This window comes from Enoplosus armatus, chromosome 8 (assembly GCF_043641665.1).
Source record: "Enoplosus armatus isolate fEnoArm2 chromosome 8, fEnoArm2.hap1, whole genome shotgun sequence".
Classification (NCBI taxonomy): domain Eukaryota; kingdom Metazoa; phylum Chordata; class Actinopteri; order Centrarchiformes; family Enoplosidae; genus Enoplosus; species Enoplosus armatus.
This window is the reverse complement of record NC_092187.1, coordinates 20,787,590-20,799,005: the sequence shown is the minus strand read 5'-3', so window position 1 is coordinate 20,799,005 and position 11,416 is coordinate 20,787,590. Positions and strand designations below refer to the sequence as shown.

Here is an 11,416-nt window from a genome sequence, read left to right as displayed (position 1 = left end):
TACACTTTATATAAGACGATGGATTTGTTTGTCCAACATAGAAAACTTCAACATCATACACACATTTGGATGAAACCTTTTTCCAGTAATTTTCTGTGTTTTGAAAATAAATAAACCCATCATTTTATGAACTGCATGGTTCCTGATTGTAACACTGGATACAATAAAGTACTTTCCTGGTAGTAATAGAAGTATTCAGAGCCTATAAGTAAATAACAATTGCAGTATCACACAGTGACAATACTTTATGTAAAAGTTCTGCATTGAGGAAAATTATTTGAGTAGCAAAAATGTACTGAAAGTATCAAAAGTATAAGTAATCAATGGCCCCCATCACTGTTATACTACTATATAATGTTACTGAATATATATTACTGACGCATTAATGTGTAAGCATTTCACTTTTGAAACTGGTCGACATGGAGCGGATTTTAACTGGTGGATAGTTTACAGTGGTGAAATGTAATAACCACTAAGTACATTTTCTCAAGTACTGTACTTAAGTATGTTTTCAAGGTACTTGTACTTTACTTGACTATTTCCATTTTATACAACTGCATCTCAGAGGCAAATATTGTACTTTTTACTTCACTATAGTTACGAGTTACACAATTTTCATACCCCTCTTCTCCAGTGAAAACCACGTATCTCCAAATTTGGTGAATGTGAGTGTTTCTGATAAACTCAAGGATTAAATGTTCCTTTATAGGTTGAGAAAATCCACCTACTTCTTAAGCTAAATAAACAATTTAAACTTTGGATTAGCTGGAAAATGCATCGTCACAAAGCTGAAAACAGGGCTGTTTTTCTGAGCTCATGAAAAGTCGACTTTTTAGAGATATGTGTAATCTTATAGAATATGATGCATTGCTGTAGGTTACCTACTACCCAGCAGTATATAAAGTAATTAATATTAGCTAACCTTAAACAGCAGTAAAATGCAACATACACATGCAGCTGTAACATTAATCCAGAAACATCATGTATAATATAAAACACCGACAGGGAACATTTTACTGCACAATGAGTACTTTACTTTTGCTTTTAAGTAAGGTTTTGAACGCAGGACTCTTACTTGTAGTAGAGTATTTTCACAGTGTGGTATTAGTACTTTTACTTATGTGAAGGATCTGAATACTTCTTCCTAAACTCTTAAAGCAACTACTGACTTATGAAAATGATCAAGTAAAGCACACTACTTGAGTTAATGCATTGACATCTTTTAAATCACTTGTCAATATCTGAAAATCTCAAAAATTGTAAAGCACTTTGTAACTCTTTTTTTTTAAGTGCTGTATAAATAAAGTTGATTATTATTATTGACATGGCAGCACTATAAGAAAAACATGCCTTTAATTTCCTGGTGACATCAGAGTTGAGAGGAATATTATTTTATTATTTTATATATATATACTGAAGAAAACTTGTAAACAACAAGGCTGTACTCTACATTGTTGATAGCAGTACTACAAACACTTTAAGAAGAGAGTACAACTGTGTGTTTGAACTGAAGAGGTTTAAGTTGTACCTTAAACTGGATAGCTGTGATTGGCTGATCCTGATCCAATCAATAGCTTCCGTCCCGACCCTTCCGTACATTCACACAGTGTGATTTAGCGCACACATAGCGGAATACGGTAAGTGTCTTGAGAAGCTTTAACCCTGTGTAAAATTATCAAATTTTATACCTAATTATTCAGCTTGTGGCTTCAATAGTTTACTGATTTAGTCCTTTAAAAATGGTTGTCTCCGTTGAGACACTAAAATTACTTCTGGGTCCACTGTAGCGAAATAATTCTTGTGAGCAAAATAGCTTAGCTTACAAGCTAACTGAGATGACTGGATTGAGTAGCTAACGTCAGCTAATGACTAACTAACGAGTTGCCGATACAAACATGGTTTGTGGTTTAAGTAATTCAATGTCCGATTGTATCTCATTCGCTTTCGTATATGTAGTAGTTTATCAATACGCTAACGGGAAGCCAGCTAGAGCCTCAAACCTCAAACGTTAGATTAAATACAAAACGAGACTTGAGAGTTCAGCCTAATGCTAACTAGCTAACTAACTTATTAGCCCCTGGTGTTAGCTAACCGTTGGGAAACTTAAAATGGAGTTTAATATTTTCCAGACAAAAACTAACGTTAAACTGTAAGCTCAACTTTTTTTCTCTTTGCTAAGCCAACGTTAGTTAACGCAGTGTTTGTGCTGCACAGCTCGCCCTATCCTTTCCAGGCTAACACCCAGTAACATTAGCTAGCATTTACCAAATGTTGCTAGCTGAATGCTAACATTTGAGTTGTCAAGCGTAGTCGCAATCAAGCTACTTTTTGGTATCTCAAACTTCACGTTAAATTCTCACTTAGGTTATGTTGACCCATTAATCCTGCCAACTTTGATTGGTCATTTTAAACGGTGTATGAGTCTATCGCATTGGGAAACTAGTTAATAGCCACACCCTTCCTTTCGAAACCAACTACGCTACAAGTTGTCACGAAATTAAGTTTGTTTTTGTTCAATGTATCAAGTGCCAACATAGCACGACTCCTTTAACAAATAAAGCCGTACTTTTATGAGGTCGACTTTTAAAATTATTTAATTAAAGGACGTCATCCTCAGTATGTTTGTGCTCCTCTGCCAAGTTAAAATCCATTTGCCCCCCTCTGGCTCTGACACACACGGGACAATATTTTCTGTACGTTGATTTGAATTGAAGAGTAGTTTGAGTTACCTAGTTAGCCATCATTAAGATGTATCCACCAGCTTTGAGATGAATGTTTTAGACAAACATGTTTTTTTTTAACTGTTTGTGTGTTGATCAGCAACAGGTGTTTCAAGGAATACATTTTGTTTGTTATGCAACATGTGACAACTCAAGTAACAACAAGTAGACCCACACAACACTTAAAATGGCAACAGAAAGTCATCCCTCAATCTCATGATCAAGGCAATGTGTGATTTTGCACACTGCACAGCAGATTCCTTTAATAATTCTTCTAATTTTTCAATGGTATGCCGTGTGAAATTTGCCTCTCAAATTGTTTATCTCAGATTTTCTTATTTGTGTGCCCTTTTTAAACAGATGAGAAAAACTTTGAGTCTTGTAGTATATTAATCCAGTTTTATCTTGATCAGTAGTGCTGATCTGAATGTAAACACTTCAATATTTGGATTGATTTAGGGCCAGCTTCCTGTCTGAACAGTTTGGTGTAGTCTAGCTTTCTCACTCCCAACCGACCCTCAGCACCTGCCCGCTGACATCAGTGTACCTGAGGATCTGCCACGCCCCCCCTCTTCCCCAGATGTAGAGGGAGTTGTCATCTGCAGCAGCCGTGTACACAGTAGGTTAAGCTGTTTATGCAGCATGGAAGTGTTTGTTTTTTTGTTTCACTGTACAGATTTTGTGCAAAATACACTTTTGTCTAAGGTTTTGTCCATTTGTACATTTCGGTAGATGTTTACATTTTCCTCTTAATAAATGTAGGATGAAGTGTTCGTTAGCTGTTAGCATTGCGGCCTCCCAACAAGGAGGTACTCTTATCTGCAAAGCCACCAAAAATTCATGAGAAGGATTGGTGAAGGTTGTCAGCTCAAGTGCTTGATATTTGAAATGTTTGAGTCCAAGGTCCTATCTAATCAGGGGAAGGCTTGGGTTTCTTATCTGATGTCAAGGCTTCGAGGCAGGTTTTGTGACACCCACATAAATTTACATTTCAAACACAGTGTAGTTTGCCTCTACGTATATTTGTAGGGTAACAAATGCATCAGGCACACGTTGGTGTCAACCTTAGGTGCACCCCCTCACCCTGGTAATGATTTCAGTGCAGTGGTCATGCATGCAACCTCTGATCTCCATTTTCCATTTGTATGGTGTACTTGAGTAGAGGAGGGTCATTACAATGGCTCTTTGTAGAGTGCCTCGTGTGCCTGTCGCACACTGTGGGTTTCTGGTGGTGCTTCATACGTCATAGTTAGAATTGCAAATGCTGGTCAAGTGTGACAGAGTGGTTTTTGTTTTGTTTGTCTCAACAAACACACAAATGTCCCACAGACCTCGTATGCTTGGTAGGTTCAAAGAGGTTCTTAAATGAGATTTTACTATGTATCACCCCCACTTTGACATTTGTACGCCAAATGAAGATGACATTTGCATTTCAGAATAGCATTTAAAGTGTAGCTCCTCTAAAGCACTTTTCGCCACACGTGCGTTTGTACATGTTAACTTCACCTTAAAATCATGATGAAAGTTTTCTCTGAAATAATCTGAAATGTTGCATGTGAAACCCGCAACAATGACGTGTTCGATTATAAGTGTGAGGTGGTGACACATTTTCAACGTTCACAAGACAACAAAACACAAAAATTAAATAAAACTGTGGTTGAAAATGACTCCACAGAAGAAAGGCCTTGTGTATTCCTCAAGGGCTTAATGATGCATTCATTATTCTTACAAAAATAAGCGAAGTCGTCAAAAGACACTTTTTATTCCCTTGATGACTACAGATTATTTTATGTAAAAATTGTCTGTCCTCATCCTAAACGTTTTCGTGCCTGTGACAGCTCTTCTTTCTAGGCCACCTATGCTGTCTTAACTGTGTCAGGCTGATGGAGTTGATGATAAGGTCATCCTCCGTGGCCTTTCTCCTCCGTATGGTAATGAGATTAAGTTATTTGCGGCACTGGAACTCTATCTATTACACTTTTCCGAGGCCACGGCTACACTTTGCATCTTATAGTTTTTACTGTAAAGGCACTTCAGTATTCTTTGATGCCAGTGCTCCTAGAGGGTGAAACACTGGTCTGAATGTCTGCAGTTCATGGTTTCCTTCAGCTCTTCTTGATTTTTCTAAATTTTTATTTTTTTAAAGACGACGCCCCTATTGTCGTGACAGCTGGAGTCCCATGGTAGTAGGTGGGAAAGAGAGCTCATTTTATTGGCAGAGGAACGACATTTTCCTCTGCTGATGTAATCAATGATTTTTCATTGTTGTGGATACTTCACTGATGGGGTGTTCACAGTGACATCAGCTCAGTCGATGGCTTCACTACTTCAGTTACTGTACATAGACAAAGTATTTGGTTGCAAATAGAATATACTTGTTGTTTGTGTTGATGACAGTCTGAAAGCACTGTTAAGGAGATTTTACTGTATTTTTCTATTAACACCGTGATGCAAATGAAACATTATTGTAATAGTTGAGTTTAGTATGTGGCATGAATTCACTTCAGTCAGGTTATTAAAATGATTCGTAATGATATTTTTCTTGGCACAGGGTAATTTGGAAAAAGTTAAAGCTTGTTCAGGTTTAGCTAGCCCAGTAGGGTTTTAGAGGACACAAAGATCCTCTGTCTCACTTTCTCGTTTGTTCGCTGTCCTTTCACAGACCCTTGTGCTGTCCAGTGAAGTTGCCCACCATGCGTGAGTACAAGCTAGTGGTGCTGGGATCAGGAGGCGTGGGAAAATCAGCACTGGTGAGTGATGGCTGCTGTCGTGGGTCAGACTCAGCAGCACAAACAACTGAATCAATGTGTTTATTACAGTTTTATAATGAAAGAGTGTTACTGACGTGATTATGATGCAATTTACAGTCAATAAGAGTGCTTTTAAATGAGAAGTCCAATTATTTATTAAACTGCATTGTGGTACAGACTTTTATTCTGCAGATAAAATATATGGTGATGTAATATTTCAAGAGGCCACAATAAATAAAAGAGAGTAGGAGGCAAGAATAAGCCTGAGTCTTGTGCTGGGCAGCTTCAAGAATATAAATTATCCTTGTTAAGAAATTAAACTGGCTTCTTGTCAGAGATGAACGTTGATGATGAATCATAATATTTGAATCTACAATAAGTGTGTTTTTATTTTGGTTCGTAATTATATTCTGTCTTGTTGTTTCCTTCCTTCCTTTGCTTCATTTGTCCATTTCAGACAGTCCAATTTGTGCAAGGCATTTTTGTGGAGAAGTATGACCCCACAATAGAAGACTCCTACAGAAAGGTAAGCTCGGAAACACACTTTACGCACTTCATTTGACCTCAGCAACTCGGTGATTGGCTGTTTTTAAATGTCTCCATTAGTCTTATAAACATACATGTTTGTTTTTCTCCAACAGCAAGTCGAGGTCGATGGGCAGCAATGTATGCTTGAAATCCTGGACACGGCTGGAACAGTAAGTCAAGTCAGACACGGGTATCAGATGGAGGGGATTTACCAGATGAATGCAAACAGGCTGCTGATGGCTTCTCCCCTCTGTTATTGTTGCTATAGGAACAGTTCACGGCTATGAGGGACCTGTACATGAAGAATGGCCAAGGTTTCGCTTTGGTGTACTCCATTACAGCTCAGTCAACATTTAACGACCTACAGGACCTCCGGGAACAGATCCTGCGAGTAAAGGACACTGAGGACGTGAGTGTTATATTCTTCTAAAATTATGATTACATTTTTTCTTCATGTGTCTTTTCTCATTTTTACAGTAATTGTAGAGACGGAAATATGAAACATTGCAGCATCGTAGTATCACTTTGAAATACTACTCATTAGATTTTTTTGAAATGTGATAGTCCAATGTAAAGAATAAGAAATTACCAATAAAAATGAATATCAGTTATATATATAACTAACGATTATTTTCACTATTTATTAATCTGACTTGATTATTTTTTCGATTCATTGTTTGGTCGACACAACACCAGAAAACAGTAAAGCTATTTCCTTTGGCCCAAGCTTGGAACCAACAAATGTTTTGCCTTTTTGCTTGAACAATTACCTAAAAGATTAATCAATTATAAAGATTGTTGGAGATTTACTGTCTATTGACTAATCAATTAATTGGATAAACGTTGCCGCTCTAAAAACAAGTCTGTTTTGACCTTTGTCACAGCGCAATTTTCTCATGAACAAACAAACAGTTAACAAATGTTCGACCCTCCGTTGGCCAAACATGTTCTCAGATATGAGTGAGCATACTCAGTGTGCATCTGGACACACACATCTATATTCATACATGTGAAATATGTATAAAGGATGCATATATACCCACCAACATAATTGCATGAAACATAAATGACGTCAGTATAAGATATGGATATTAGGACATAGATATAGAATGTAAATGAGATGATATGGAAGAGAGAAAATGAAAAGGAATATGGTATCCTCCTCCTTGGTTTTCATGTTAGTACATTACACTATGTGTCGGTATTCAGATGTTATTTGTTGTGACAGTATTTTTATCTACACCACCCGCTCTTGTAGTTCTATAAGGCCTTCTCCTCAGCCTGTGGAGAGTTTCTTCTGTGATAACCTTTGGTGTCTCTTTGTATAATCTGCCTGCGTTGCCTCTCAGGCTCATCACTCCCTCATTAGAGTCGGCTCTGTGGGGGGGAGAGGGCAGAGCGAAGGGAGGGCAGGAACTTTGTGACGGGGTGGAAATGTCAGGGCTGTTGTTAGATGCTATCTGCCACTTTCAGTCTTGGTCTCTTCACCTCTTGATTCAGAGAGAGAGGATATGCAGCATGCTGAGTGTGTGCTTTACTTATTCATAGCAGGTTGCTTGATTGGTCTGTGTTTCTTGGTTCAGGTGTCACTTTGCTAAAACATTTTTGCAGGTGAATATGTAGATATACTGTATATAAGATCATAAACCAGAATCAGGTGGTGAAAACATTGTGTTGTGTTTGAAAAGCAATATCTTGTGATGTCATTTCTATTGATCAATCAGGTTCCCATGATCCTGGTGGGAAACAAATGTGACCTAGAGGACGAACGTGTGGTCGGCAAGGAGCAGGGTCAGAACCTGGCCCGTCAATGGAACAACTGTGCCTTTTTAGAGACTTCAGCTAAATCAAAGATCAATGTTAATGAGGTAAGTACTGCTACTACTACTGTGCTACATACAGCATGTAAGGCTTAGGAAGGTGTAGCTTCCCTGCGATTGTATGCTGGACTCACTTCATTAGTAACCCACTGCAGGTGATTGATCAGGCCCACATGATGTCTTAAATTCCGGTGTCTTTATGAGCTGCTAATGTGTAGCCACACAGTGAGCCGAAGCTCAGAGCTTAGATAACACAAACTAAGGCAAACGATTAGCAAACATATTCCTAAACTCTCTCTCACTCACTTGCGCTGGACGTACTTTACACCGCATGGCAGTTAGACTTTTCACTGCAAGATATTAGTTCTGTGATGAAGCAAAGTGTTGAGACCATTCCTCTTCCTCTGTTGCAGATTTTCTATGATCTGGTACGACAGATCAACAGAAAAACGCCGATGGAAAAGAAGAAGACAAAAAAGAAGTCAAGTTGCACACTGCTCTAAAAAGCCCTCCCACAGTAGCTCCAGGCCCGGTGAGTGGGTGTTGAAACAAAATGTATTCCAGACATGTGAAGGGCTCCCGCTGCTCACTGAGCTCTGGATTGTCACCGAACGTTTAGAGGTTTATTGCAGTAATTATTAAAGTCAATTCGTTAATTCTGACAGCACACGGGCATGTATTGTGTCGCAGTAACGGGATCAACTTAGTGAATGGATTTGAAACGATGATGACTCATAAAGCCTCTCTGTAGGTTTAAGAAAATCTTTAGGGAAGGAAATGGAATAAATAAACGCCCTCTTTAGTCCTTTTTTTGCCAATCACTTATATCACCCTCGGTTTTGATATGTACTGACGAAAGAAAGAATGTTTAAGGGAAACATGGAACCAAAGTCCAGTGTCAGGTTACTGAAACTTAAATGTTTGAAAATTCATTTTTTATTTGATCAAAGATGGTTTATAATGTTTTATGTAAATGTGTGAAGTTGTAAGCCCTTAATGAACGTTGTGGCTCCACCTGCTGTTGGAAGTTTGTAACTGTAATTGTACTTTAATACACCAGCGTTAATGCAAATCTACAAATAATGCACTGTACTAATGTACTAGACTTAACATCACCAGTCACTGTTTCCCAAAGCATAGTATTTCCCCATGTTTGTGAATGTAAGTCACTGGTTTACAGTCTTCTCATTTTGCTATTAAAATCAGCCTGTGTATATTTGAAGCTTGGTTGAGATGTGTTATCCATCACAGTGAAAATCAAATGAAACTAAACTGCCTTGGAACAGTACGATAATGTAACTTTGACATCAGTAAAAGCAGACATGATGTTCTCTGTGATGGATTACCAAGTTTCAAATCCTTCAAAAAGGATAGGTTCACTATTTTTCCAAGTCTTGAAGTATTGCTGTAATCGTTCCTCCTGTTCATATCATTAAGAAATCCCTTCCTAATGCACATCCGATGTAGGTGATGAGCGGACAAAATCCACAGTCCTCGTGGGGATCTTCCAAACAATACAGTCTTTTTAGTGTTACCATCCGCTCCACAAAGTGGGAGTTTTGTACTAAAACGACTGTATTCTTTGGATGAATTGACTGCTGAAGCCTCATAATAGCTTCACAGAATAGAGACTGTGGATTTTGTCCCCTATTACATTGGAAGTGCTTTAGAAAGGGCTGTTGTAATGGCCAGTATGAATAGGAGGAATGATTATAGCATTTGGTACATTTCAAGTCCAGTCAAGATCTGGCCATAAGACGGATATGACTTGTCCACTCATGGACATCGACTGTCTCAAACCTCTTTGTTCTGTAAGTGCATTATGACCTGAGAGGATGTGTTATGTTCAGTGCAGTTGTCCAAACGACTGTAGCCACTGATGGTTTATTCTGGCCACTGTGAAGTGAAGTGTTGTTAACAGTGTCTCTATCTCACTGGGATAAACTCCCAGAACAGATTCAGTCTCTAAAGCAGGTTTCAAACTACCAGTTGAGTAATTATTGTTACATCCGTTTACTTTTCTATTTCAGAGTAATCATTTAATTTTCTAGCAAGGCTGCAAAACTGGAGCATAAAAATTGGCTTTTATTTTACATTTAATATTCAGTAAGGTGCAACAAAAACACTGTAACTGGGGCCAACGGCACTCTGATTTACTGCGACACACCTGGCACCAAAACGTCTCTTTCTGAACAGTTTATGTGGAGCTCAGACAGTTTCAAGACAGGTGGATGACTGAGATGTAGTGCGACTACTTCCTGTTTCATCCGCGAGGAGAACGTAGTCCAACCTGAGCCTCCCTGCGAACAGCTCGTGTCCCACACAACGTTTAATATGTCCTGACGTTGTGTTTTTCTTGCTTGCAGAAACTTGTAATGATTAACTGTTTCCCAGTGGATCGTGCCAGCATTCCAAGTCCTCTCCAGAGCATTTTGAAACAGGCTGACAAGGATACTTCACCACTCGCAAAATGGCAGGAGACGGCACATACTCTCTAGATACCCTTCTCTGCTTTTTAATGGCAAAGAAATCCACCTCCTCTTTTTTTTTTTTTTTTTTTTGTATTGTCAGCTTGATGACAACTCTGTGTTTTGATTTTATTTTTTCTTCTCCAAGGTGTCTTTCTTTTGGAAATATCAGTGTAAAAGAAGAGACCGTGGGTTTAAATCCATATACGGGAACTAAAATGTTTTATTAAAAGTAACGTCAATCTTTGGCATATTGTGACAATACGTTTGCAAAAGAAACCATGTGAAATGTTGGCCTTCTCATACATTTCTGCACTAACAGTGTCAACAAAGATGCATCATTGTCCATAAATTACTCGTTCCTACTTACATGGATGTGTATTGATGAGATAACATCTTTCCTAAGTGACTTTGTTTTATATTGAAAGCTGCAAGCCTTCCATATTTCCCATAATATATTCTACTTCCATTTTTGCATAATAAAGCTAAGGAAATTAGTATTTTATAGACTGATGGGGGGAAAATGGTGCATTCTGATTTGTGTCTTGAGGCTGAAAATATATTGTACTAAACCAACTCTAATATTGCTGTCACAGATGATTTTCCAGCTTTTATGAATGATTAAATTTTAGTACATTTTCATTATTTTTGGTCTTGCTTTTTTTCTTTATTGAAAATGTTGTTAAATGTTTCAATCATGAAATATGATTCTAGATATTTGCAATGCTTGATTTGCTCAGAGTGTGTGGGCTGATGCTGCAGGGTACGAACACACCCACTTTGGGTTTTATCCACTTTGTTTTCTCCACAGCAGAAAGAAGTTGGTAATGTTATTTTCTTTCTTCTGTGTCAGGAAACTCAGTAGTGAGAGGATCAATTCCTCCTAGAGAGCCCCCACCAGCTGAAAGTGTAACTATAGTGTTTCCTTTTGGCAGAAGTGACAGTTTAAGCCCAAATCAGCAGAGTTTTAGCAGAGGAGTCTGCCCGGCTGACCTGCAGAGAAAGAGGAAGCCCGGGCTGCAGAGACCCCCAGAAGCAGAATAGAAACTGTAATCAGATGGTGGACTCGGCTGCTCCACCTCAGACTGATGGTGGGACGCAAAGGCCTCTTTAAGGTGTGAAAACACTGG

At 38.4% G+C, this 11,416-nt stretch overlaps 1 protein-coding gene across 2 annotated transcripts; it reads left to right on the top strand.

Moving 5' to 3' along the window:
• The first annotated feature begins 1,612 nt into the window (after positions 1 to 1,612).
• rap1aa (RAP1A, member of RAS oncogene family a) lies at positions 1,613 to 10,928 on the top strand. 2 transcript variants are annotated; one of them, XM_070911182.1, is made up of 9 exons: positions 1,613 to 1,637; positions 3,180 to 3,339; positions 5,383 to 5,470; positions 5,928 to 5,996; positions 6,112 to 6,168; positions 6,267 to 6,407; positions 7,723 to 7,866; positions 8,232 to 8,350; positions 10,185 to 10,928. In XM_070911182.1, the coding sequence occupies exons 3-8, from the start codon at positions 5,414 to 5,416 to the stop codon at positions 8,319 to 8,321; spliced, it is 558 nt and encodes a 185-aa protein (XP_070767283.1). In that variant the 5' UTR covers positions 1,613 to 1,637; positions 3,180 to 3,339; positions 5,383 to 5,413; the 3' UTR covers positions 8,322 to 8,350; positions 10,185 to 10,928. The 2 variants fall into 2 exon arrangements, with proteins under 2 accessions (XP_070767283.1, XP_070767284.1); XM_070911183.1 differs by having other exon boundaries at positions 1,618 to 1,637; positions 3,243 to 3,339.
• Positions 10,929 to 11,416: the final 488 nt, after the last annotated feature.